The sequence below is a fragment of the Meleagris gallopavo genome, chromosome 7 (assembly GCF_905368555.1).
Source record: "Meleagris gallopavo chromosome 7, MGAL_WU_HG_1.1, whole genome shotgun sequence".
Taxonomy (NCBI): Eukaryota; Metazoa; Chordata; class Aves; order Galliformes; family Phasianidae; genus Meleagris; species Meleagris gallopavo.
In genome coordinates this window covers 1,740,701-1,768,343 of record NC_139410.1, presented here as the reverse complement: position 1 = coordinate 1,768,343, position 27,643 = coordinate 1,740,701, and the positions used below count along the sequence as shown (strand labels likewise).

At 45.2% G+C, this 27,643-nt stretch overlaps 1 protein-coding gene across 2 annotated transcripts; it reads left to right on the top strand.

Annotated features, from left to right (window-relative positions):
• The first annotated feature begins 2,129 nt into the window (after positions 1-2,129).
• NAB1 (NGFI-A binding protein 1) lies at positions 2,130-26,767 on the top strand. Of its 2 annotated transcripts, none has more exons than XM_085228602.1 (8): positions 2,130-2,432; positions 6,511-7,344; positions 12,757-12,890; positions 13,927-13,978; positions 19,371-19,481; positions 21,675-21,816; positions 23,006-23,155; positions 24,238-26,767. In XM_085228602.1, the coding sequence occupies exons 2-8, from the start codon at positions 6,526-6,528 to the stop codon at positions 24,327-24,329; spliced, it is 1,500 nt and encodes a 499-aa protein (XP_085084728.1). In that variant the 5' UTR covers positions 2,130-2,432; positions 6,511-6,525; the 3' UTR covers positions 24,330-26,767. The 2 variants fall into 2 exon arrangements, with proteins under 2 accessions (XP_085084728.1, XP_003207476.2); XM_003207428.5 differs by lacking the exon at positions 2,130-2,432 and adding an exon at positions 2,553-2,953.
• The last annotated feature ends 876 nt before the right edge of the window (positions 26,768-27,643 follow it).

Below are 27,643 nucleotides of genomic sequence, written 5' to 3'. Positions count from 1 at the left end.
AAGTTGAGTCAATCCTGATTTCCAAATGGAAACGTGGAGAAGGTGAAGTAACCTGCGTGGTGTCAGCCTGTTGGCACAGCAGAGCCAGGAACTGTGTGCAGCCACCTCTGGGCCTGGCCTTGCACTCCAGCCACAACACCCTGCCCAACAGTATATCAAAAAAGAAGTGCTTATGCAATGCATTTTTGCCTTCTTTGTTAAGAGTAAACAATTTGAAGGTTTTCCTCGCAGGCATTCATGGCATCCTTGAGAAATGTGTTTCAACACGCACTTTTCCTAATGTTGTGTGTGTGTTACGACCCAGCCTGCAGCTGTGACCTGCTATAAGGAAACAGCCTGCGGTGAGTCGGGGCGGCAGTGCCAGCCATGTGCTCTGCTCTGCAGCTCTTACGGTGGCAGTCGGAGCTGGAGGGACCAACCAAGGAGCTGTGCTGCATGGAGCTCTTCGGGGAGCTGTACCAGCTGCTGTGTTGGCAGCCTTGTAATTGCCACTGGATCTGCCTTGCCGTCTTGCTTCTTTCTATGTAATTGCTTGCTACCGATTTTCTTTTCTTCATTCTGTAGAACTTGTATCTTGCTCGGATTCCTCCTCAATCTGGGAGTCGGAGGAAATAGAGAACTCATCAGCTGTGTGCTTCTTCCATGTATTATGAAAGTGTCCCTGTACCATGTGTGATTTTCATCTTTTTTCATGCGATCAGACAGCACAACACAGAGCCAGAGAAGGAAGGATCCATCCTGTCGAGATGCTCCCTGCTCTCAGCTCCACAAAGGCGACAGCAGATCTATCACTTCTCCCCTCTCTAGCCCCGTGCTTTACTTCCCCCCACACACACCGTTGAGTTTTGCAAATGTCGCGTGGCAGAGCATCTGATCTGTCACGGAGAGCCCTGTGCGGTAGAAAGCTGGGGCAGCCCTGGCTATGGGAGCCCTGCAGGAGCTGCAGAACACGCCTGCCTGTGAGTGAGCCCGTTCCTCACGCTTTGGAGGTCCCAAGGAACCAGCTAGCACAGCGGCAGGGGCAGCACATGCAGAAGGCTGGCTGGCTTTACACGGGCGTAAAGGGCACGTGTGCTTCTGGTCGTGAATTGCAAGCTGCCCAGCGATCTGTAGGGACTGTGGCACCAAGAACACACGAGGCAGTCCTCAGGCGGGGTAAGAGTTTTAAAACTGCTGACTGTCACTGCATATAGCTTGCAATCAGACAAAGGTCTGAAGTAGGGGTCGTTTCCAGAGCTAAGGTTCTGCCGCCTCCATTACTGGATCCACCTGATCTATGTGCTTTGTTAACGTTACAAAGACCGGCACCGCAACCACTTCAAAACCGAAGCGTACAGCACGGAATCAGCTGTAAAGTTACCAGGACTGTTTCCAGCCCATCCTTCCCACCTGTGCAGGGCAGACAGCCGCACTGTCGCATCAACGAGTCTTTAGAGGGGGATGAGAGCAGCGCTGCGTCCTCTCTGGGACGGCGCTATACAACTTCAGCACGCTTCCCCGCTCCTCGCTGGGAAAGCCTCCGTTCGCCTCCTCGGCAGCCCCTGGCTTTCTGCCCAGCGCCGTCATATCGGCTGAGGGAGACGGCGGAGCGGCTGCCGGCCTCGGGGCGTGGGCCGCGCCCCCGGAGCCACACCGTGCTCACACGAGGCGGGGCGGGTTGGCGGACCGGCCGTCGCCGGCGGCTCTCGGGAGCGCGGTCAATGGCTGCGCAAACGGCGCGTTGAAGATGGGTGCCCGACAGAAGCGCGATAGCCGTAATATTCGACAGCTTTAATCGCCGCGGTTGCAGCGCCTCGAGGCGCATGCAAAACCCGTCGGAGTGGGAGGGAGGAGGCTGCGCCGCGCACATTTTTGCGGTCTCGCAGGGCAGCGCGCGGCTCCGCTTTCTCATGGGAACCGCGGAGCGCCCGGGGCGGGGCGGGGCCGCTCCGCTCCCCGCGGGCTCCCTCTTCGGGAAACTTTTACGCCCGACGAAGCGCGGGGTCCGGCGGGCGGTGCCGCTCTCCCCGCCCCGCTCCCTCTGCCGCTCCCGCCCCCGCGCGGCGGCGGCCCCCGCCGGGCTCTGCGTCACGCGGCGGTCGCGCGTGGGCGAGGGGGCGGCGGAGCGCGCGCGGGACCTCCCCACGTGACGGCGCGGGCGGCGCAGGCCGCTCCCTCCTTCCTTCCCTCCCTACCTCCTTCCTCCCCTCGGTCTCCGAGCGAGCGCGGTGCTGGGCGGCGGGGCGACCGCGCGCCCCCCCCACCCCCCGGCGGCGGCAGCAGCAACAGCAACAGCGAGGACGGGCTCGCCCAGCCGCCCCGTCCATGGGAAAGGAGGAGCCCGGGCCGGGGGGGCGCTGGCAGGAACTTCGGCGGGGCTGAGGCTGCGGCTGCGACGCCGGGACGGCGGCGAGGGGAGCCGCGGGCGGCCCGCGGCGGAGGCCTACCGCGGGGTACGTGAGGGACCGGGCCGGGCGGCGGCCCCGCGGGCGGAAAGCGGCGCCCGCTCCGGCGGGGGCGGGCCGGGCGGAGCGCTGAGCCGGGGGAGAGCGGAGCGGGACGGGGGGGCGGCGCCGAGGTGCCGCTGGGGGCATTGGGTCCGCCGTGCGGGCGGTGTGCGGGAGCGGCGGCGGTGAGCGAGGCGGTGCGGGGCCGGGCCGTGCGGTGCCGAGCGGTGCCGTGCCCTCACGCGATTGCCGCGTGTTTCGGTTTGTTAGGAGTTGCAGCTCAGTGCCCGAGCGGGGAGCCCGCCAGCGAGGCTGTATTTTGGCACATCTCAGAGCCAGACGAGACTTGTTTAATTTGCAAAGTCTCGCTGTTGCTGGAGCTCCGTGTAATTTTCCTCTCCTGCTAAAAGTCCTCTGGAAACGCTGCAAAAGGCGATGAATATGCAAAGCGCGGCGCTCAGCTCCGAACCCGGTGCGTCCTCAGAGACTTCAGAACGCCCCAAGTGATGGAGATGCATTATGAAACGGTGACTTTTGCCTCGAATACGGGATTGCGTGTTTCTCCTTCTCCCTATTGAATCGGTGACGCTCGGGTCCCATCGGCGTGCGGCGGTACCTGCGAAGAGGCGGTTGGGTCGGGCTGTGGATGGGGCCGGGTCTGGCGGCGCGCTGTGCCGTGTTTGCTGCGCTGCCCTCCGCTCCCACGGCCGCGCTGCGGTCAGCGGTAGGGTGGAGGCGGTGGGGGCGAGGGAGGAGGCGTGAGCGCTGCCTGGGCGAGGGCAGCGCGGGTCTGAGCCGTGATTTCCTGGTTCCTGTACGGCTGGCACGGCGCGCAGCTCGACCTGTGCTCCAAACTGCTTTTTCTGCCACGGGGAGTTTCCTGGCTTCATTGTTCTGTGCGTGGAAAATGTAAAAGATGAACGCGTATCCTCGCACTCGCTTCGTGTTGCAGCCCTTTGCTGTGAGGGCTGGCAGCTGGATGTGCTCAGCAGGTTTGTATGTTCGCTGTACAGCAGCACGGCATTTGGGTTGGCATCAGGGGAGCCTCTGATGTTGCTTCTCCCAAAGCAGCTCGTTCGGGGTGGCCATGGAAGAGGAGGAATAGGAATGCCCGTGGTGCCCCGGGGCCTCCTGAGGTGCTCTCCCTGCTGAGGAGCATACGCAATTTGTGGTGTCTGCTTCTCACTGTCTGCCCATTGCATAACCCTTCCTCGTGCCTACCCTTTGTCCTAAAAGTGCTGTCCCTGCTGCTCTCAGAAATGGTAGCAAGGGTGAGAAGCTTTCATTTTTGCCTCAGAGAAGCTGTTTAAACATCTCATGAGACATGGGTAGCACTGGTACCCCGATGAGTGGGTGCCCTGTGGCTGGTGTTGCCCAATAGACAAGCAGAGAGAGCAGCACTGTGTCTATTGGGTTAGGGGCTCCTGATTCTTGGAATGCCACGCTGCTGTCTCAGCAAACCCTTGTTGTTGCTTCTTTTCCCGTTTGTCCCGTCTCACATTTCCAAGTTGACCGGCTCACTGCCTCCCTGGCTGCACAGAGCTGAGCTGGGGAGTGGGCCGGGAGGGGCTGGGCAGGCAGCACAGCTGGCAGGGAGCGGGGCTGTCCTGGTGGGAAAGCTCTCAAGTGCTCGAGATGTTGTCGGGGTGAGCGTGGTCCAACTGGAGGAGCTCAGCTTGATGAGAGGAGGAGGAAGGTCGAAAGAGGGAGTGTTTGAAAATGTCTGCTCTGCGGAAATTAGGAGCGATCTTACATGGAAAATTTGCGTGGCCCTCTGAGGAGTTACTGTACTAAATTTGGAAAGCAGAATTGGTTTTCAAAGTATGAAACAAGGGGATTTCAGTCTTGCTTTAAATGCAAACCTTGGCGCAGTCTGAACTGTGGACTCACTGCTGACGCCTCCATAGTACATATTAATCCAGTATTATCTGTCATGAGGAGATTTGTTGATTAGAGCCTCTAGGTAAAGGCTGCTCATGGGCTATGGTTGCTTCTTCCAGCCCGTGGGCTGGAAAAATTAGCTCCATGCCTTGCCTGGAGCGCTTGGGCTGCGTGTAATTTCACTGCCACCTTCGTCTCAGAATTCAATTTGGTTCTCCACACAAAGCCCGTTTATGTAGATGTATGTAGATTCGGTGCAGAGATGGATGTCTCTCAGAGAGAATGGGTATTCTTGTAGCAGTTATATAAACAAATTGATTTGTGGTATTGATAAGAAAAGGACCACATCATTTGAAGCAGGAGGGTAGGAGCAGTTTGCTGAAGTGCTGCTGATCCGTAGGCCGTTAGTGTTGTCTTGTCCAAGTCTGCATGGAATTGGAGTGTTTTTCCAACAACTTCTGAGAAGTAATGGCAGTCTTTAGAGTACAGAATTATGTGCTGTTTAAAGAATTTCCTTAAGCAGTGTGCTTCGTTTCCTTATTGCTGCTCCCATCTAGGAGTGTAGACTGTACTTAACTGTTGTTCTGCAATTAATGATTTTCTACAGTTCAGCTCTTTGTCTAAAAACACGCAGCTCTTTGGCATTCCAGTTGCACCTCGAGTTTCCAAGCACACAGCCTGGTAGATGTAGGTCCCAGCAGCAGGCCCTTGGGGTGACTACTCGCATGCAACAGCTATGGCTGTCAGTTCTGCTTTGCAGAACTTTAAAGGACGAGATGTGCAGCTCTTTTATTTTTCAGGCCTTTATTTAGTTCATATTGTATCCGATCACTGCCATACACGTCTTTGTGAAGTTTGTTGGCCTACTGATTTTGATTTTTTGCTAGTAGATACGTAAAAATATATTCATTCTTCTGCCAGTCCTGTGCTGAGGGTATATTTTTGTTTCGTGTCATTAAACTGGTTTTCCCCCATTGTGTTCTCTAAGTGCAGATTTTGGGGTGTTACTGCGTTTGCTATCGAAGCACGATGTGAATTATTTCACATTAAAATAAGTGTATAATGTGAAAAAGCAGTAATGCTAGCAGACGAGTTCTGTGTTTTAGTTCTGTTACCTTCAGAACCAACTGCAAATTGCATGCTTTAGGTCTTATTGATTGGTCGTTTAGCTTAATACACTAATACTGGAAATTATCTGCTTGTAGTTGTGAAAGCCGCCGTGTAAGTGTGAGATCTTAGCGTTCTCTGAAGGGTTTCGTATTTGTGGGATTATTGTGGATAATGCGGGTTTTACAGAAACACCTTTCTCCCAAGTTGAAACCTGTACAAATGGCTTTCCTGCAGCAACAAGGACAGGCGACTGGTGTTATTTGTCTCTTGGGAGCCTTTGGAGTGCAATTGCTGTATAGCCAAGTGCTATTTCATCTCGTAGCTATCGATGACCCACTGCTGTTAGCAGATGGAACGGGCAGGTGAATTCCAAGTTTTTAAACTGTATGTGTTGGAATCCATCGGAGTTCTTGTTTCGTCTGTGGCTGTTGCTACTGTGATTAAGATGAGCAGAGGTATTAGATCCTATGTAGATCAAGTGGTAAAGATGGTAGAAATGCTTGGTTCTGAAGCAGTCCCTCGCAAATCCAGCTTCGTTCATTCTCTGGGGTTGCGTGAAGCATTGCTTTCTTTTTCTGTTTTCCTCTTACAGTCCTCCAGATTGTCATGGAGGAAGACGATTTGAGAATTAAGGAGAATCAAAACTGATGTTTTTCTTTTCTTCAGAGGATCAAGTACTCAGTAATTCTTTTGTGATCGTTTTGATCTGAAGATATTAAAAAAAAAAAAAAGTGGTGTAGAAGCAGTGAGCAATATTGAATGACATTCTTGGGAACAAACATGAAGAGGGAATGCTGAAAACAAGCTGGTTTTGTGTTTGAATCATCATCTTTGTAGGTGCATCGCAACTATCTACTGATTTGTTTTTTCACAAATGTTTCAGCTGAGTCTCTTGTTTGATAAGATACTAACTGGTCAACAAAAAAGAGAATTATCACCAATTTTATCATTTCCATATGTGTTCTTGTAATGGGAGCGGAAAAAAAAGAACCCATCCTTTCAGTTGACAATCGTAAGGAAAGATGCGGGGGGGGAGTGCATCTGAGTGTCAGCGTTCTGATGTTCATCTTCTCTCTGCTTTCGCTGTCTGCAGGTTCTGTCATCCGTGATGGCGTCAGCGCTACCCAGAACCCTTGGGGAACTGCAGCTGTATCGAATACTACAAAAAGCAAATCTCTTGTTCTACTTCGATGCCTTCATTCAGCAGGGTGGTGATGACGTCCAGCAGCTCTGTGAAGCAGGTGAAGAGGAGTTTTTGGAGATAATGGCTCTGGTAGGCATGGCGAGCAAGCCGCTTCACGTGCGACGGTTGCAGAAGGCCCTGAGGGACTGGGTGACAAACCCTGGTCTTTTTAACCAGCCTCTCACTTCCTTACCGGTCAGCAGCATTCCGATCTATAAACTGCCAGAAGGGTCTCCTGCTTGGCTGGGGATATCCTGCAGTAGTTACGAACGGAACAGCGCTACCAGAGAGCCTCACTTGAAGATTCCAAAATGCGCTGCCACAACGTGCGTGCAGAGCGTGGGTGCGAGCAAATCTGACGTGGTGGGGAGCTTATCACTACAGAGCAGCAGCGAGCCGAGGCTCTGGCAAGGACACCACACGACAGAGAGCGAGCATAGCCTTTCCCCGGCTGACCTCGGCTCTCCCGCTTCACCAAAGGAGAACAGTGAGACGCTGGATGCCGCTGCTGCTCTGTCAGTTGCTGAATGCGTAGAACGTATGGTTCCCTCCTTGCCCAAAAGTGACTTGAATGAAGTCAAGGAGTTACTGAAAACAAATAAGAAACTGGCAAAGATGATTGGTCACATCTTTGAGATGAGCGATGAGGACCCTCACAAAGAGGAGGAAATCAGGAAGTACAGTGCAATATATGGCAGATTTGACTCAAAAAGAAAGGATGGCAAGCATCTTACTCTCCACGAGGTAAAGTCCCTTGAGCAACAGTGGGCTTCCTCCCCTATTTCTGCACTTTTTGTGAGGGGCTGTTTATAGAGTACACTTTCTATGGGCACTCTTGACTGGATAATGAGAGTTGCGTGTCTTGCAAGAGACATCTCCAGCTCTGCCCAGGAATAGAAGTCTTGGGTGAAAAAGAAATACCCTTTCCTGGGTGTGTGTGTGAGTGTGTGTGTGTGCACCGCTGACTTCAGCTTTATGTCACCAGAATGCTCAGTCACTGCTACAGCCCTCCAGACAGAGGGTTTAAGCACGAAATAGCACACTGGTGTTGCACTGAGCATGTTCCTCGGGACTCTAGGCACTCAGCACCCTTTTAAACCTGTCTTGTCTTCATATTCTCTTGGGCCTTTGAGCATAAGCTGGTTGTTTAGAAGACTAATAACTAAGACAACTTGTGTCTGGTAACAGAATGACCCGGCTTGGTTGCTTCACGCTGCTCTAGACCCTTCTCTGTAGCTCACATGAAGTAAAAAAGGGTTCTGCAGATGAGGTTCCTAAACCTGGGGGGGTGTTTCTGTGGTGTTTGGGCAAGGATGAAGCTTAATGATACCACCTATGGCACGTTCTTCAGGGAGCACAGTGATTTTGGGCCAGCCAAGCAAAGTGCAGACAGTGAAAGTTGTGAGGAGAAACATTACTGTCTCCAGCAATGATGGGTGACTGTGCTCTGAAGATTTTGCCATCAATACCTGCTTAGTATCTGTTCCTTCCTGTCCTCAACAGTCTGTGCAGGCCTCCTTCGCTTCGATTCTGGCTTTCTTGAGGCTCGTGCTGCCTATGTTGTAACACGATAGGTGTGTCTGTGTTGGGAATAGTTCCCTGATGCCAAAGTACAGTACAAGAGAACAAACATTAAGTCAAAGCAGTGCCAGAACAACTGTTGATATGAATGCTGCATCAGCATTTTTACAGTTAACAGAGATTGCAAAATTTCAGTTGGATTTAAAATTTGGCATGTAAGACTGAGCTCCCAAAAGGGAAGGCAGTGTTTATGTTTCAGGAGTGCCAAAAAAGTTGTACTGGCTTTAGCCTTTTTTCACTTCAAAAGGAAGTTTGGTAGGTGTGTTACCCATTGTTCTACCCATAAAACAAGATTCTCTTAGTGTTTTTGAGGACGTGGACAGAAAACAAACTTTTTCTTTACATTCCTGCTTATGTATTTTCACTTGAAGGACAGTGCACGTTACTAGCAGTGACTTTACAAGCACTTGAACAGCAGAGCAGGGAGACACTTCATGGGAACTTGTCACTAGTCAGTCACGTTTGCACTACAGGTTTCAGTTGCACACCTTTCACTTGCTTGCTTTGTGACTGTGTCTATGCATATGATGTATAGAGTTCCAATATGCAAGAACAAATGTAAACGTAGCCTTTCTCCCTGTCCTTGCAGAAGTCTCTCCTGTAACAGAACATGTGGCTTATGAAGCGAAGGCAGGATTTGGGAGGCTTAATTGTGAGGTGCCCCATGTGTGTTGGTGCAGTCAGGACTGGGAGAAAGGGCTTCTCCTCACTTGAGGATGGGTGCAGTCAAGGCCTGCGGCACAGCACGTGCGGCCATGCGCTTCTTCCATCTCTTTCTGGAGTAGGAGCTGAAGAATTTAGTCTGAAAGAAATCTGAGCAGACGTCTCCTCAGACAGCAAGGTGTGCACTGAGGGTGGAGGGGCAGTGTGTGTGTTAGGTGTGCTGGGCTCAGGAGTGGCTCTCTGAAGTTGGCGGTGTGAACAGTGGGTGCTCGTTTGGAGGAGCAGAGTGCCAAAGAACTGGAAGAAAGGAGGACTGCTCTGCCCTGTGACTGTGTCTTAGTGCAGCTGTACAGATCATTGTAAAACCATGTTTAAAGCTGGAATGAGAGCATGGTTTGGCTTTAGGAAATATTTCTATCGCTATTGTGACTAAGGGCATGGGATCAAAGGAGTATGTGGTTGACTTATGCCTCACTTACGCATGTGAGGCCTCACTGAACTTGATGGGAGCTGCACACATGCAAACAAGAGGAATTTGCTCATAACTGGTTTACTGTTTGCTTAAAGAGGCTGGATATCACCAAGTTTTGTCTCGAACAGTTTTCTCTCATTTCTGCATTAAAGCACAAAAGGCACAGATATTCCGTGACCGCTGAGACTGTTTGTTGTTTGCCGTTTGGTAAACCAGAGTTTGCCTTTTTATGAATTCAATTTCAGTGGATTTTTATTTTCAATGGCTTAAGCATGTAGCTGCTCTGAAGGAAGGACCTTAAACGAGCAGGGAGGTAAGCTTCTGCTCGTCCGGAGATGATGTTTCTGCACGTGTTAATACATTCCAAGACTGTCCTTCTGCCTTGCAGTTCAAAGTTTCTCCTTGCAGCTGGCAGTGAGCAGCTGAATAAACTTCTCTGTGAATTTAAAAAGCTTGAGTAGTGGATTGCTTCTTATGATAAAGATCAGGGCACTTCTGACTCCTCAAGCAGTGTGGAGTTGCATGCAGATTTGCCTTAAACTTGGTGGTAAGATACTGAGAGCATTCTGTTACTGTGTGAACTCTGTGGTATCCCGAGGGGCTTGAGCAGGCATCAGAGACCAATGAGAACTGCAACTGCTGAGCTATTCTGGAGGTATGTGCTGTTGGTAGCATTATCGGCCTGAGGCACTTATCTAATCTAATGCAAAGTCTTTGAAACAAAGAGGCTCCAAAACTAGTAAACACGCTCTCCTTAATCCTTCCCATTGTCTCCATGTTGCACAGCCTTTCAGGCAGGAGAGTGAGTCGTGTCTAAAGTTGGAGTGGAGGAAGGATGCGTGTGAGGCTTGGCCTTGCACTCAGTGACTCTGGTGTGTTTGAGTCACATCTGTAATTTGCTTGTCGGTATTTCAGTACTTGTCTGGGTACCTATAAAACTGAAAAAATCCTGTTTAATAGTGTGAGAAACAGGACTAAGAAATACAAGCAATAAATTCTGTCTAACTCAGTGTCTTCCTTTTTCTTTTGTTGACTCATCAGAACAGTAAGGCTTAGTATTTAATTATGTGATTCTAAGTGGGTAGAGGGAGGGTGGAGGGGGAGGGGGGGGCAAGACTATAAACCCCATCAGATGGGAATGTACCCATCCTTCTCTGTAGAGCCTGTACGGTCACGTACTGCTCTGTCATCAAGGCTTCCAGCATACAGAATCGTGCTATTCAGGCATACAGTACTTTCTCACAGCAGGATTGTGCCTCCTGAAAAGGCAGGAAGCCATGATGCAATTCAGTAGTCTGGGTCTGACCTCTGAGGAGAAACCAGGAAAAATCAACAAACAAACATTTCTCTTTTCTTATATATTAGGATAAACAGCATTTGTCTAGAAGTACCCAAAGTGTTCAGCCGTTTTAGTTCTTTGCAACCTTTATTGAGGGATAAAAAATACTTGGAATTATGTTGTAAACATTAGTCATATTATTCATCCTGTGCAAAGTAATAGCTATCACTCTGACAGAAATTAGCACCTGCTTTGGATGGTAATTCTTGCCATAGGTGCTGTATTAACCTTTTATTTTTGTATTATTTTTCCTGGGTTCTTTCTGAAAAAGGTAGCCATTATAGCAACGGTTCCTCTCAAATGGGTAACAGTTGGTTATTTTAGCATGTTGTTCTGTAGGAGCGTAGTAACCTAGAGGTGTTGCACAGAGTGAACTTCAGCTTCCTTGTGCATCTATCTCTGTGGGGCATTTTTTGTCTGCACGGAGACTGAAAGCTCAGGTCACGTATCCAGCTGTTGAAGATGTGTTTGTGCTCTGCTTAGCATTCAGGTATCACAGGAAACATCTTAATCAGATCAGAGGCTTTTGTGCTGAAGAAGAGGAAAAAACGCTTGTGAAATATCAAGAAGAGCAGTTGTGTTTCTTGTGAGGTTTCACTGGGTGCTGGCTGCACAGAGAGTCTCAGCTCTGCTGATGCATGTTTTTGCCATCCTCCCTGGAGAACTGTTGTGGCACTAGACAAAATTTCTCTTTTGGCTGACATCAGGAGCTCTGCCTGAGGATGGTGTGCTCCTTGTGTCGTGTGCCAGCTTCCGTCCTTCAGGGACGAAGGTGCAGTGGTTCAGGTGAGCTGCTAAGCTCCCAGTTAATGCAGGAGCAGTGTGATAGATAGCGAGGTAAAAGAGCACGTCCTGGCATTAAGACCCCTAGCATTAGAGGCCCCTTGTGTGTTTGTGCCCACCTTCAAGCATTTCAGCCTGCACACCGAGCTGCTGCCGCTCTGCACTGCCTCCTCAGCCAGGCAGGGACCAGGGATGCCACAATTTGGCCTGTGAAGAATATCTCAGTGTGCTTGAAATAACCTAGCTGACTTGGAATGTTCATGACTCTGAGACTAACACAGAATGTACTGCGGATGGCAGCAGCCAGTCTGAGGCTGTGCTCACTTGTGAGAAGCCAAGCCTGTGCAGAGCAGCTTCCTTTTGAAAAATAAAGCTATGTGCACCCTTTGCGAAAAGGACCCGCAGTATTGTTATGCTGTCCTCTTGCTGTTACGCCTCGTGACCATTGCTGGCTGTTCTTTAGTTAAGGAAGAAGTGAAAATGTCTCGTCAGCCTGTTTGCTGTGGAAGGAGCGGAGGAATCTTTTTTCCTGCATCCCAGTGTGGGTTTTTCTCATGACATCAATAATTAAGTTGTGTATCCTTAGTGTTGATAGCGTGCTTTTTAGACGGCGATGTTTTGCAGTTGCTGGCAGTATCACCACTTTCTATAGGTGTCTCAAGTACGTTATGAAACCATTTTGAGCCTTAAGGCTTTTTTTTTTTTCTTTATCAAACTATTGCCAGCAGCAGAGCCACTAGAAATGTGTCCCAGCAGGCTTGGGAAAACATCCTTGAAACTAGTTAGATTTGATTCATGTCTGAAGATAGTCTTCACAAACACCAGGGTGAGAAGCATCGCTAAAAAAAAGTTTAATCCTTTCTTAAACCATCACCTTCTACGGAATGCATGCTGTATTCACCAGGGAAAGCCATCTGTACCCACACTGTCAGATTTTTTTTTCAAGTCCGGGGCATATTGCGGTTATAAAAATAGTACTCCCTATAAACCAGGCTTTGGGAGCCAACCAGTGTGAATGCTCAGAGCTCCTGTCTTGTACAGAGATTTAATTAACGCTGGGTTGAGGCACAGGCAGAGCACATCGAGGGTATTTCAATAATGCTTAACTTTAAAGAACGTTCAGGGCGCTTTGTATCTTTTCTCAGAAGCTGATGTGTGTTAAGGATATAAATAAATGGAAGAAACCGTCCAGGGTTTAGTTTACCACTAGAAGTAATCTTGCTTGCTGTTGAAATCTTTCAGTATTTCAAAAGGGGGTGCAAAGACAGTGGGTGAAAGTATTTGGAATCACAGATCTGTTTTTGTCTTTAATTTCCAGCTAACAGTTAACGAAGCAGCTGCTCAGCTGTGTGTGAAAGATAACGCGCTGCTGACCAGGAGAGATGAACTCTTCGCGCTAGCTCGGCAAATCTCCCGAGAAGTTACGTACAAGTATACCTACAGGACCACCAAGTAAGGCTTTAATTAACTCTAAAACCTTCGCCTAATCAGTTTCACAGCATTTCTTCTGAAGCACACGAGACTCTTTCTTCCTGCTCTCTAGCTAGCGAAGTGCTCTTCCAAGTAAGGTAGGAAAGTGCTATGTAAGTCTTGAAGCTTTTGAACTGCTCAGATTGAGCTGTCTTGAATCACCTTTTTATTTGTTCTCTGGTGTACAGATAGGGCAGTGATAGTGCAGGTGCAAAGGCATCTGAGAGTGTAGCGTTTCAGGCATAGGAGGCATTTGAGTATTTCAGGGTTAATGTAAAATAGGCAGAGTAGCCAAAAGCTCCCTAATGTGGCACATTTTTTGGGTTTGCTGGTGGTGGTGGCGGTTGTTGTTCTTACGTTGCAGACTGAGTTTGCTTTTTTCCAGGGAATGAGAAAGATAAGATCGTAGGGAGTGTCTTGTGAACTTGGTTGAAAAAAACAGAAGCAGAGTCCTAATTCACTTGTTAATGTTCTGTTAGGTGAACTGCTATGGAATAATGGCAAAGGCTTAATAGCTTCTGATTACAGTTAAAAATGAACTTTCCTTCGTGTTTATTACATCCAGATACTTTCTGTGCACTGCTTTCACATTTTTACTCTGACCTTTATTGCAATACCCTTTCCATCTACATTTTCATAACAGTTCTGGGGGCTTTTTGTATTTTTTTTTCTTTTTGCTCTCCTTCCTTCCATGCTGATTATATGTAAACACAAATCCATTCTGGGTAGTCAAAGTAAAAGGCGTTTCTGTGATTCTCTGTGCTCAGGCAGATTTCCTTTCTGTTCAGAATGAGAGTGCATGAGTCTTCTGACACTTCTGAAAACAACACAAGGCACTTGTATACTTCTCCTCTGTGCTCAAGTGGCTTTTAATGCCGAGTTCAAGTGAACTGGATGCTTTTCTGTGCATCTGACTTCTCCTTGCCTTACTTTTTTTTTCCTTGACTATTTCTCATTATTATCTCTGGTGCTCAGGGCTAATCTTCTGTTTACTAATAACAAATGTCTTCTCTTCTAGATCTAAATGTGGAGAAAGGGATGAACTGTCACCAAAGAGAATCAAGATAGAGGTACAGTATTGTGGCTCCTCTATTTCAAACCACGCGTGCTAAAATGTATGTGTATTTTGAAGGGATCCGTTGAAGGAGCTTGGTCAGAAAAATATTTGGCACACACTTGATGGGTCTAAGAGAGAGGGTGAGAACCACTGCTGGAATCTCTGGAAATGTGCATGCTTGTTGGAGAAATCTGAAGGAGCAGGGGTAAAGAGCAGGATTTGCTTTATGGTAAAGGTGCTCTCAGTGCTTTACTCTCAAGATGTGCAGAAGGAGGAGGAATGGAACTAAATGACATCCTGTGGTGGAACAAACTCAAGTGCTGTAGGAAATGTCTTCCCATAAAGCTTCTTGTTTTGATGTTGGTGTTAGGTGGGATGGGTTTTGTAGTGGTTTTGGTTTTTTTCTCTTCTTGAGTTAGGTTTTTTTTTTTTTTTTTTTTTTTTTTTTAAGTTGCTTGAATCAACTTCTGATCTTGTCCAGAATGCAGAGTTCTGGGTACGGATTGATGGGGGAATATTGGTGAGCTCTGACTGTGCTATAAGCTAAAGGAGAGATGCTGTTGAAAAGTCAAAAGCTGGCTAAAAGCTGTGTGTGTCAACGTACATGGTTCAGCTTGTAGTGTTAATTTACTGGATTTTGCGATTAGTTTTGGGCCTAAAGCACGTGTACACGGGCTGATAAATACAGTTGCACAAGGTTTTGCTTAGGGAAATGAGTGTTTTGCTTTTTGTCAAGTTGCAACTGCTGGGAATTATATCTGAGGGCTTTTAGAAAGTCACTTACTCAAATAAATACATCATGGTAAATATGTGTACCTGTGTAACTTGTAAGAGTAGCAAATCTTCCTTTCTCATTTTTTAAACAAATTGCTGTTTGAATTTTACACAGGTCTCTAATTCGTTGCTGGTGCTGTGGGGATTTTTATTGTGCTGCCTGCTCCAAGAGGTGCAAACATAAATGCACGTTAGAATGTGAGCTGGGGCTGAGCTACAATTGCACGTCATGCAGCTATGTGATATTCTTTAACTGCAGGGGGAAGCTTTATAGCATGCTAGAATGTGTAACGTGATCTATGATAAATGATGCACCAAACACAAGGCTCTCATTTTTTCAGCTTTGTTACCTGTACAAGGACTTTCCCTGTGTAGCAAACCCCAGTGGAAGCACTTAGCTTTGAAAAGGCAGTTCTGAATAGGTACATAGATGTGTTCTTTTGTTATTGCTGTTTCAGTTCAACCAGTGTCTGTACAGTTTGAGTTGTAGTTTGAGTTTATAGGAAGCCAAGCACACATGCACATTGAGAATTTTCTTGTAGCTGTAACGCCACTTAGATGTGTTGAGGTGTGCTTTGAGCTCTGCCTGCTCTTCAGTCTATAGGAGAGAGCTGGTAGAAGCTGTATTAAATGATTTTATGTGCCTTCACTCTATTACCAGCCTTGACTGATTTGTTGCAAGACGGTTGTTTGGTTCTCTCTTCTCTTTTATCCAGCCTAGCCTTAACTGGTAAGAGCTGGTGGGGAGTTGCTGCTCCTTTGCTTGAGATAGTGTTTCACAGACAAGTAGATTTCAGCATTGGAAAGCTTTTCCTTCATTCAGTGATAATTGATGATGAACAAGTAGGTGAAGTGACACATTAAGGGAGGTGCTTTTTTTTCTGTAGGATCTTCATTGAAAGAAAAAGTAAAATTAAAAAGCAGTGAAAAACCCGGCAAGACTGAGGACTAGGACAACCCTAGGGAATCTGCATTCTCTTAGTTTCTGAATGATGGGTCTGGCAGCTCTGCTTTCTCAAGGGACTATTTAGTTCAGTAATTCTGAGAATGGATGTTTACTTGATGTTGTTTTTATCTGAAATTGACAGTCATATTTTAAAATGCATATGCAAATTTTGTGTCTTAGTTGTGCAAATCACTGCTTTAGAAATAAGACTGTATCCAAAATAAGAAATAGAAAATTAAGCTAAATGAAGTTAACTTGCATAGAACAGGAAAGCGTTATTTACTATGAAATGCCAGATGTCATTGTCAACATAAATCTTCCTGTACAAGGGGATTCTTCTGAGCTCCCCAAAGTCAATTGTTACTGTGGTTTGTTATGGTTCTGAAGTACGTTGCAAACTGGGTAGTTTTTTTCCAAAGGTGTTGAGGGGGGAAGAGGCAATATTACTCAGGAGGTCACTCCTCCTGATCAGATCTGAGTGATCTGATACCTTGAGCTCTTAGGATTTACGTTTTGGAAAAGAGATTTTCAGTAAAATGGGAGTGGCAGTAAGTGCTGCGAATCTGTTTCTTCCTTTCTGGGTAAATAATCTTCATCCTGTTTCTGAACGATTGTGGCTCAGGTAGCTAGCTGTCATGCTAATATTTGGATGCAGTGGATCAGAATGTAGGTGATTTGTTACTGCTAGCTCTGGCTTCTTTCTTTTTTTTTTTTTTTTTTGTGAAGGTCATTCTGTGCTTCTGTTTTAAGGCTGCCCTCTGTATTCTGATTCACCGTGCCTTTGCCCATTAGTCACTAATGTTTCTGGAAAGCATAATCAAAAATACTAGTCTGAATTTTGAAAGGTTTCACGCCCTTTTTTCAATACTGTGATAAATGGTTCAGTAAAGATGAGTTAATTTCCTGGAATATAATAACATCCAAAAAAACCTGAAGAACTCTGAAGGTCACACTTGTGCCAGCGGAGCTGTGTGTGCAAGCTTAAACATTGCTGGGTTACAGCCGCCAATGTACATTTATCCTCTTTATGAATATGAAACTCACATAAGCATTACAAAGAAACAATATGCCATGAATTACATCAAATTACCTGTAAAAGCCTTTCTCTTCCCCTGTGTGCTCTCCCCCTCTTATTCACAGAGTGGGTGGGCAAGCTGTGGGAGTGAAGTGTACAGAGGAGAAGGGGGGAGAGAAATTCCAGGCAAATGAGAGACTAAAGGTGCAGAGGGAGTGAAAAAAGGAGTGGAATGAATTGGGCTTTAGAACCAGTTTTTATTACAAGAGAAAAATAAAAAGGAGTCGCATTTCCTAAGTCTGCTGTGGGAAGAAGGCAGAATAGATTCATGGGGGCGGAAGCGGTGCTACCTCTTGTATCTCTTCCGCATAGGTGTTGTGGGGCAGGGGCACCCCTTAATTTGTCATCTTCCGTGACTCAGTGCCAACAGCACTCAAAGCGATGAGCTGTTGGGGCAGCACTTAGAAGGCAAAATAAGTCATAGGTGTATCACGCAGTGGGCTCAGAGGGAGGGGCTGCTCAGCATCGTGCCGCTCTTTGTTGGCCTTGATGGGGTTCTGCTCCCAGATGCAGCACCGACAGCTAAGAGAGGAGAGAAACAGAGAACCGAACGTGGCCTTTTTGTCCCCGGGCTTGTGGCAGAAAGGAACTGTTCTGTGCCAGCGTTTCCGTTCAGCTGAAGGAGAGGGGTGGGGAAGGCTTGCAAAAGCTGATTTCACAGTGCTCTGTGGGGGACGCAGGAAGGAAGGGAGAAGTGGAGGCTGTGAGGAAATGTCTTCCCCTGGTGCCAGTATGGATGAAGGGAGAGAGAGAGAAAAGGCCCACCTCCGTCATTGCTGAGACAGTTGAGAAGCAAATCAGTCTAAGTGTGGGATTTCGCTGTTTTTCTCGAAAATGGCAGAAGCAGTAGAGTCTACTGTTTGCATAGGAAAAATGTCATTAGAGGGAGCAAAAAGCACATGTGGGACTGGGAACATCTGCTGCAAGAAGCCTCTTGAAAAACAACCGAGCAGCGGCGCAGCAAAACAGAAATGCTGTGCTGCACGAAGCAGGCTCCTCTTGCGTGAGGAGGGGAAGGAGCGGCGAGGCAGACGTGGTGCAAAGCAGGCCTCGGCCTCCGCGCGCTGCGAATGGGAGCAGCCAGCAGCAGCGAAGGCCTCCAGGGTGCTGCTCCACTCTTACGTTGTCGTCGAAGAATCATAGGCAGGAGCGATGGGTGACGGTCACGGCAGCATGCGGGGAGGCCTGCTTGTAGGAACCAGCCTTTGCTGTTATATTGGCTGTGATGGCAGATAGACTGTAAAGAACGCATTCCTGATCGGTTACTAAAATAGGATCCTCGGCGATACGTTCTTGTCTATATGCTTTTCATCTTCCTACACACAGTGATTTTTCCCAAACGAATTTGGGTCCAACTGTATGAAAATGGTCAGCGCTCATGGAAATGCACTGCAAAGTCTTTGTTTCTAGAGGATGAGGCTTTGTGGCAGTTTACCTGGTTATGAAATTTTACATGCTTATCGTGTTTATTTTTCCCCAAGGGAATATGTTGGGTGGATAAAAGCCTTATGCAATGACGTTATTTTTTTTTCTCCCGAAGCGTAAGGAATAATTTATTGGCATTATACTGCACTCAGGGTTTTGGCCGCAGCTGTTCAGGTCGGTGTGCAGCCCCCAGTTTGCACAGACCTTGCAGTCTTTCCTGTGATTTTTCTGGAAGGCCTCAGTTCAGCTTTCTCGGGTGGTAATTTATTTGTTTGGCTATTGTCAGAAGTGTTTTTGCTTGCATACACTTGCCTCCAAAAGCCAAAATGAATGTTACAATAATTGTAATACTTAGGGTTACAAATGGTTACTCAGTTACAAATGTCACTGTTTTCAGGTTTGAGTCCATATTGAAGTTCTCTAGTATTTTTCCGGATCTTAACAGTCACCTATACTCTGCCTTGTAGATTTTTATGGATGTTCCTCTGCTTTACATGATCTTTAGTGCCAAGCAGGATAAGTTTTTCATCTCAAACCATTGCTCGGATGATTTATGTATTGTAATGAAGTCTGGCAGGCTTTCACACAAACTTTATTTGCTTTATTTGTACATATGCAAGCTGCAAGAGAGATTTGCATGTCATAAGCATTTGAGGCTGAAAGAATTCTTGAATCCTGGTTTCCCAGAGTACCTAAAATCTTTGCAGTGTGTTTCATTTGGTTACGCTAGTATGGTTTCTATGTGCTGTATGTTGAGTTTTAAGAGGTTTCACTCAGTTTCTCAAGGTTGGTATCGTCATCTGCTGTGCCTTGGTCTTTGACTTACATGTATATTTGATTTCTTAATCTCCAAAGCTGCTGTATCTAAAGAGCAACAGAAATGATGGGCCTGAATCTACCTGGCAAAGCTAGTTTACGTCAGTGACAGTAGTCTGAATTCACCTGAAACTGTGAGAAATATGATTGTTTGTGTATGGGACGTTAGATGTGTAGTGGCTACTGTAGAGAGACTGTGTGCATTTTAGACACGAACTTAAATGTTGTGGTTAGCACAGACATCTGAACTCCAGAGTGATCGGTTTGGGTTGGGTTGCGGTGTTCCTTTTGAGTATGCAGAGAGATGGAGTGCGGGAAAAATTAATCATGTCTTTCTCTTGGTGTTTGGTTTCTTCTTGTGCTCAATAGGATGGTTATCCTGACTTCCAGGACGCAGTCCAAACGCTCTATCAGCCAGACAAAATGCCGCTTGCTTTGGCTAAGGGAAAGAGTGAGGATTCGGCAGCTCTTAATTCCCAGGTAAACCAACTGCACTACACTGTGAATGATATAGGCCAGGTCTTTGTACCTTGATTTTGATGTATTGGTTCGATGACTAAAGGAATTAGCTTCAATTTTCGGAGGCTAGATACCTAGCGTATCTGTGATTGTGTCACTCTTAATCTGTAATTAGCTTCTGAAACTCTTCTGACAGTGTTACGCTGTCTTGTTTGCTCCGAGAAGGCAAAATGTAGCTTAGAGGGCTTGAGGATATGAGATGGCCTGTTGGAGCAAGTAGGGTACTATTGGTACAGTTGGTGCCGTGTACTTGAATTATTAGCTGTAAATGGAAACTTGTTGAACTTGAGAATAAATAAAGTAGGAGATCTCAGAGTCCTTGGTTCTGACATTTCCTTTTATGAGAGAAGTCCACTAGACTTCGGAAATAGAGAACCTCTGGATCTAAAAGGATACATTGCCTTTCTCAATAACATCCAGCTTGGTAGGAGTCCAGCGTTTTCAGAAGGCAATTAATAGATGAAGACAGGTTTCCAGTTTTTTGTCTTTTCTGCAGTGTATCCCAGCCTTGAAGGCAAATGTAATCATGGAATTTTCATGTAAGGTTTTGTTTGGGATCAACGCTTCTGTTTTCTGAGACTGAGACTGTTACCCTGGCTCCTGCGTTCTTCTATTGCAAAGCAGTGTCCAGTCATGAAAATTCTGTTCATTTTACTACATCAAAAAACAACTGTGCTACATTTCTGATGTCACATAATGATCAAACTAACTTGGTTTTATGTGCTTTTGGTCATTGGTCACTGCTGAGCAGCAGTGGAGTTGAGATGTGTTTTAAGCTCAGATGGACCTTCAGCTTCTCTGCGGTATTATTCTATGGTGATCACAATTATTGCAGTTCTTTTCTTTCTATCGCAATTAAACAACAAAGATTACAGGAGTCAAATGTTAATTATTTGACTATTTTAATAATAGCTTTTCAGTTCGAAAGTAGTAACTGGACTGACAGAGTAGCAAAATTAAAGCACAGTTGGAAGTAAACAGTTTGAAAATCGTTTCTTTTTTAACCTACGTTCCAACACCAAGCTTGAGCTGTCAGTGTTCTTCTGCAGAACCTGATGACCTTTAAGCAGAGTAAGTTATCACTTGGGTTGTTACCCTCCTTCAGGGTCATGGCTGTGCTGGAGAAGCTCTGCTTTTTCTGGTCTGTTCGGTTGTCACCACATTTAAGCGTTGAACTACGCAGCAGAAGCGCATTGCTGTGGGAAGGCACGACTTCGGTCATATACCAGGAAAAGCTGGGCACTCTGAAAGATGGCATCACTTCGTTTTAGTCAGCATCTGTACAAGTTGAAACAGTAGGAGAGGCTAACCTGGAATAGAAATGAAATTTCTCCTGTTGATTGTTGGGGTTAATTTGATATGCTTAGTGTTCTCATGTTCGTGATGGCTCTTCTAAACAAACATTATTGACTTGTGATTTTTTTTTTCTTTTTTTTTTCCTGCAAAATGCTTATTTATGTTCTTAAGAACAAGATTAAATTGGAAGCTAGAATTTTCTTGGCGTTGGATTCAATGACAAACATTCAGACGCCATTTCCTCCCACGTTGCGCTGCATTGTTTAATTTCACTCTCGAGAGGTGTATAGGTCTTGTTCTTCTTCTAGACAGACATTTCGCACCTTTATCCCCCACAAACATACTGTCATCCTACACTTTCAGAATGGCAGATTTTTATGCTTGTATAGTGCTGTTTCCTAAAATAAAGATTCCAAGATGTCTGGTGAAATCTTGGCATAAGTTTTTAGCAGATGTTGCCATCGCTCTTGGAATACTTTGTGAATACATGTATTTGAGCAGAGCTAAGACTTTATTTTTCACTTCTCTTGAGATTCTCTTCACGTAACTCACAGCCCTAAAGCGCAGAAAGTGTGTTTTCAGTGTGTTTTCTAAGAACAGAATTTAGCGTTGCATTTTTGCATGGATGAACTACTGCAACTCGGATTTTAAGCATTCCTGAGTGACTCAGTTGTACAGCATGAAAATTTTTATGGGTGCAAAAATACTTTGTTTACTTGATAGATTTGAAGAAACTGTAAAGCACACATCTGTACATACGAGTCAACAAAAAATCTACATCTAGGCTGCTAGTCTTATCATCTGATACTGTTTTTTCCGTGTTTTGACTCAAAAGATGTATGTATGCTTTATTTGCAGTCTGAAAAGGTGATGGCAAAACAGATGGAGTTTCTTTGCAACCAGACTGGATTAGAGAGACGTCTTTCCACAGGGTGTTACAGGCAAAATTCAGAAGAGCACAGCCCCAATGGCATGTCATTAGATAACGTTGATGGACAAGGTATGGTAGCTTCCAGGCACGGTGTTGCTGTCAGCAAATGCATCTGAACTTACGCAATCTTTGTCAGTGGTGTTATTTATCTAGTATAGCACAAACAGAGCACTGAGCACTGAATGGACAAGACAAGATTTCTGCCCTAAGGTGGTTACAGTCTAAATAACACTATCAGGTGTACAGCCAGATTCTGCTCTGTTACTGTCATGCAGCTGGGCAAACTGCTTTCCCTACAAGTCACGTTCAGGGAGGGAAGAAGGTAGGGAGGGTTACTGTTAGTGAGGGCAGTACTTGTCTCTAGTTTTATCCGAAGCTTTGAAAGTAGAGCAGCGTGTTCAGGCTGTTGCATTTCATTTGTTCTCTTCCTTTGTGGAGATTGAAGGTAAAGCTGATAATGGAGTTGGTACTACCCATCTATGCCCCCACCCCTTTTTTTTTTTTTTTTTTTAACCTATCTGTGCAGTCTAAGAACAAAACTTGAGTAGCTGGCTATGTAAATTACTATGTAAATTCCTTAGAAGCAAGCAGATTCTTATAATGTTTGTAGTAGCTTGTTCTTGAAAAAGCTTATAGTTTTGTGGTGATCTATTTGATTTACCAACTGGCTGTTTGCCAGCTTGCATTAATGTTAGGAATGTTTAGTTTGTTCGACCGGTTTCTGTTTAGATTTCTGTTTGGGTGTTGTGAAATGGGAGAAAATGTTAAGTATGGACAAGAAATGCAAGCAGATGATTTTTTTATTTATTTGGTTTTTTTAAAAGCTAGATTTTTATTTTTATTTTTTTTAAAGAAGCAGTAGAGGGAGGAACTGAGGGATTGAAAGCAAGTAAGCATTAAAACATCTATTTCCATTTGTGTCTGTTGGTCAAGCAGTGCGGTATACACGTACACAGAAGGAGTAGGTGTGTGCAACCAGCTCTTCTTGATGTTGTGCGTTGCTTTCTGCCATTTATCCATTGTGCAGTGGCACTGGGAATTTCTGGGATCTCAGTGGGCTTTTTGAGCAGAATAACAGAGATTTGCATGGTTCTGGAGTGGTCTACATACCAGCATGTTCACGTAACAATTGTTCTGCTAGAAAGCTTCCCAGCAGCCAAAATTTAGGATTCCTGACAAAATTGGTCTCTTTTGATTTTTCTTTTTTATTATTGCTTTCTTTTTAATGCATCCACGTGTCACTGTGAACCGCTTCCAGGTGAAAGGCCGCTGAATCTCCGGATGTCAAATCTTCCCAGTAGACAGTTGCAGCACATTTCACTTGATGGCGAGCAGCACGTTGGAAAACCTCTGTGCAGTGAATTGATCCGGCTTTACCCTGGTGGTGAGGCAAAGTCCCAGTCCTCAGGTTAGTGCTGTCCCTTGTAAATTAACCACTGTTTCTTAGAGAACCTTTGATGAACCGCTGGATGCGAGCTGTCTCTTGAATGAAGAAGGCAGCTCAGTGTGCAACTCCTTGCATGTAACCTTTCAACCGAGGCTTCAGACAGAGCTTCAGGAGTGGTGTTACTTCTTAATCTAGAAACAGATATCCTGGTATTTGGGATAAACTTGGAAGATGCAATCGCTGGATTAAGATAAACAAGTTCTGGCATGTGTCTGTCCTCAGGGAGGTATTGACCCAAAGTTCTGCTGTTAAATACTTACTTTGCAATCTCTCGTTGATGGTAATATGGCTTCAGTCTGTATAAAGGAATCCAACTGTAAATGTAGTTTTCATAAAAAGACTTTCTGTCCTGCCTGGCGCTCTTCCTGTACTCTGTATCATGCAGTGTGTGCTTTGAACTGTGTCCCATTCACTGACTTCTGCTGAAGTTTATCTCGTTTCCCTTTGGCTGTGGGAGAAACTCTTAAGTTTCACACAAGACAGCAACAATCCTTCGTGCATGGGTGGTTTCAGTTTCACAGTAGGCTCCTAAGATAAAGCCAGGGATTCTTGAGATTCTTACAGCTTTAGGAACAATAATTAAATCCCATCTGAGTTTGGCAAGTGCAATGGGAAAGAGGTTATTGAAAGAGAAGAAGAATATTGCATATCTCATTTTGGTGTGCTGAAAACTCAGTTCTTTTTATTTATTTATTTGTTTTTGCAGTTGGATCATCTCAATCACCAGGTGAAATTTGCCTTTCAAATTTCTAGTGTAGTGTACATCTCCAGTAAGTCCTGCTCCTAGAGAGAATGGAATTAGACCTGTGGGGATGACTCTTTCATCACTGTAATGTAAATGAGGTTATAACCCAGCTAGGTTAAAGCCCAGTAGGAAGGGCAAGAGTTTATCCATTTGTTCAACTTACAGTGTACATACAGTTTGTGGATCCTTTTTTTTTTTTTTTTTTTTTTTTTTCCCCTTGAAGTAAGAACAGAATACATTTGTTTCCAAGCAGTGTTTTAAACATCTCTTTTTCTTTCTTTTCTTTTTTTAAATACAGAAGGCCTTGGTATCTTAAAGGATTTTCCTCACTCAGCTTTTAACAACATTGAAAGGAAGGTCATCAAAACAGAACCTGAGGACACAAGATAGTCGTCCTGTTCTGGAAACCAGTGTCATAATAAGGAATGAAACTTCACGAGAGAAGAAAAAACAGCCTTAATAACCAGTGTTGCCTCATTCAAATAAGAGATTTCAATAGCCAAAGCATAAGAACTGGTCCAGTAATCTGTGGAAACTGAAAAGCAAAAGACACTGCAAACTAAACAGTAATACAGGTGGATAAACATTCCTGTTCAAGTGGTTTTATAACGTGGAAAGATTCACAAATTAATATTGTGGGTCTACATTATTTAAGAATGTATTATGTATTTGTATAACTTATCAAAGTAAATCTAGATGTTGGGACATGTATAGAGTCTAGTAGATGTGGCTACAGTTCATTTTACTTGAAATTTCAGTGTCTACTTTAAGTGTACCTAGCATAGACCTGATTGTTAAACATTAGAATTACAAATCCTTGGAGAGGTAGGAACGTGAACATCGTGACACAGTAAACAGCAAGTTTGCAACAGTGTTTGTAAGGAAAAAAGGAAGATGGAAAAAACATCTTCTGGTTTCCATTGTTATGTGGGTATAGCATTTGGTAGACCTAGAGCCCAGTTCTGTATCATAGCAGATGTTCTCGACACTTACTATTGTTACATCACTTTTTATGGTTTCAGCAGCCTTTGTATAATGCATTTACAGTAGACTACCTATCTACAGTTCAGGAGTGTAGAAAATGCCAATTAAAATATGGCAGAGTCCATATTAGAGGTTCCCAATTAGATGTGAAAATGTGATCGTTGGATATACCTTCAGTTTATCCATCAGTTTCAGTACAGTTACTGAAGTTGCACCTGATATCCAGAGACAGTAAGATGTTTGGAGGAGAGAGATGAGGGATTCAGTCTTCACAATGTGACTCCTTATCAAGTGCTGTCCAGCCCACGTGATTCTATGAATATACCGTATCCTGCATACAGTATGCCAATACGTTTCTTTATGTATGTGTTTAATTGACATCCGTATTCTTTATTTATTTGACAGTTTTTATTTTTTTTGTACATTTTCTGACTTTTGCAGATGTCATTTTATCTAAGGAAAAATAATGGGCTTAAAACGTTGGAATTTCCCATGCTGCGTTTGTGTGCATCCATCTTTGCTCTGTGCACCTCCCACGTTAAGGATTGCTTTCCTGCAGTCAGAATAGTTACATGCCTTAGTTTCTGACCGCAGTCTTTCCCTACAGCGTTTTCTGGAGGAGTGAAGGAGGGTTAAAGGACATAAGTTTCCTTGCAGTGGGTAGATTTCCACGTTCAGGTGTGTATTTCATGTCTGCAGTTTGCTCTGTGTCGTAGCTGTGTATTAATTCAGTCACAGTCCATCGTACCCAAGTGCTCAGCGAAATGTGAGCTGAAATGTCTACACTGCAGTCTCTTATCACTGTAAACATACCTAATTATTTTATCACTTTGGATTTGTGGAACAAAGCTTTATAGTAGAAACACCGGTAAACAACTTTTTATACTATTAAAATGTTTTGTTTTTTTTTTTAATTGTTTCTTGAACTGTATGGTACTGTTTCACTTCCTGAAGTATCTTACTTCAAGTGATTGATTTTGCAGCTTTGCTGTTAGAAATAAGAGATTGAATGTGTAGTTATGTTTCCTCTTTCCTGTTGTGTGAGCTAGTAGTACGGATAATTCTTTGGCTTGTAATGTTAGCCAGTGCACTGGTTAGTAGCTGAGTAGTTTTCGTAAGAATATATGGAACTTGCTAAAGGACAGCTTAAGGTTTGAACTATACAGCTTGAGTAATAGAGCAGCAAGCCTCGAGACATTCAGGAAACGCTCTTCTTTTCAACATCTAAACTGTTGTGCGTGGATCACAGAAGAAGCTCTTAAGCTTGCTGGTCTTTTCAGTTGGAGTGAGAGGAAGGAGAAAGAACAGCAGCACGCTGTTTCAGTTGAGTCCAGAACTTATTTTGTAAACACTAATGTATTAAATTTGCTACAAATTAAAATACATAACAGTTATATTTTTGAGTTGTAAATACAGTACTCTGTGTCACAACCCCTTGGTTATCTCTAGAACGATATTTCAGTTTAGAAGTCCAACAGGCCATTTCAGTCTCAGCAAGCTGGAAGCAATTTTTTTACTGGTTTGCAGCTCTACCTTTTTTGGTTTTGTTTTTGAAACCCTGAGAGTGGAGATGGGGAGGGGGGTGGGGGGGTTTAATACATTCCACGATTGCACATAAGTTTGGTAATAGCAGATAATGAAGCATTGGTCTTTCCATGACAAAGGTCTTGGTGGACTGCAACTTGGCTGTTCAATGGAGTCAGGGGGAAGGTTCACCCGCATCTGCTCTGGGCAGGTTGCTGGATTCAGGGTACTCTGGATCAGAGGCCAGCCCTGCAAATGATGCCTGTTCTTATTCACATGTTTATATTGTTGCTACAAAATAAAATTCACCGTGAGAACTCTTCAGTTTCCTCAGGGTTTTTTTTTTTTTCTTTTTTCTTTTTTCCCCATTACTGGGAGGTAATTGTCTTGGGATAGGAGAAGAGGGAGTATTTTGAACTGCAGCTTGCTGGCCGAAGGCTTTTCCTGCTCCTGTGGTTGAATCTGCCGCTATGGGTGGGTGGCTTTGCTAAATATGGTGGGCCAAGGCAAATAAGGAGGAAATGAAGCAAGGGGCTGCAGCCCAGCAGGCCTGCGTTACACCGCTCCCTCGCTCACCGATGTCCTTACGTTTGCTTGAGGATGTGACCAAAGCAGAGCTGTGCGGACATGACAGGAGGCAATAACAGGCTGTCTTTTGGAAGTCTGGAGACGAAACGGCACTGCCCAGCCCTATGGCTGACTCCAGCCGTTGTGGTGCTCCCTGGTTCAGCTCAGTTTCTAAACACATCTTGATAGAAAGAAGCGATAGAGTTGCACAACAGAAATTGGGTGGGAAATGGGGTAGGAAAAGGGAAGAGAAACATAGCGGGGAGCAGAAGTGCAAAGAGAAAGGAGGAAACAAACCATCCACGTTGCAGAGGAGGCGTGTAAGTCTGAAGCAGAGAGAAGCACTGAGCCTGGTGGGTTCAATACTCATACTTTCTCCCCACCCAAGCAAGAACTCAGATGTGGGAAATCTGAACAAATAGTTCAACGTTTGCCGTTTTTTTTTCTCTTTCCTGCACTTGGAGTATGATCGTGCCCTGTGCTAGAAGAAGGCATGGAAGAAGCAGTGAGCTATGCGCTATTTTCTGAAGTGTGCCACTGTGGGACAGAATGTGCTGCAAGGCAGTTACTGGTAATACGCCAGACTGCACGTAAACATCACCACAAAAACACTTCGATTATTAGTTTTT

Excerpts from the sequence above, each read along its gene's own strand:
- NAB1 (XM_003207428.5), top strand. The coding sequence starts at position 2,933 with ATGGAGATGCATTATGAAACG. Across the intron at positions 2,954-6,510 it reads TGGAGATGCATTATGAAACG|GTTCTGTCATCCGTGATGGC; the intron begins GTGACTTTTGCC and ends CGCTGTCTGCAG. Across the intron at positions 13,979-19,370 it reads CAAAGAGAATCAAGATAGAG|GATGGTTATCCTGACTTCCA; the intron begins GTACAGTATTGT and ends TGTGCTCAATAG.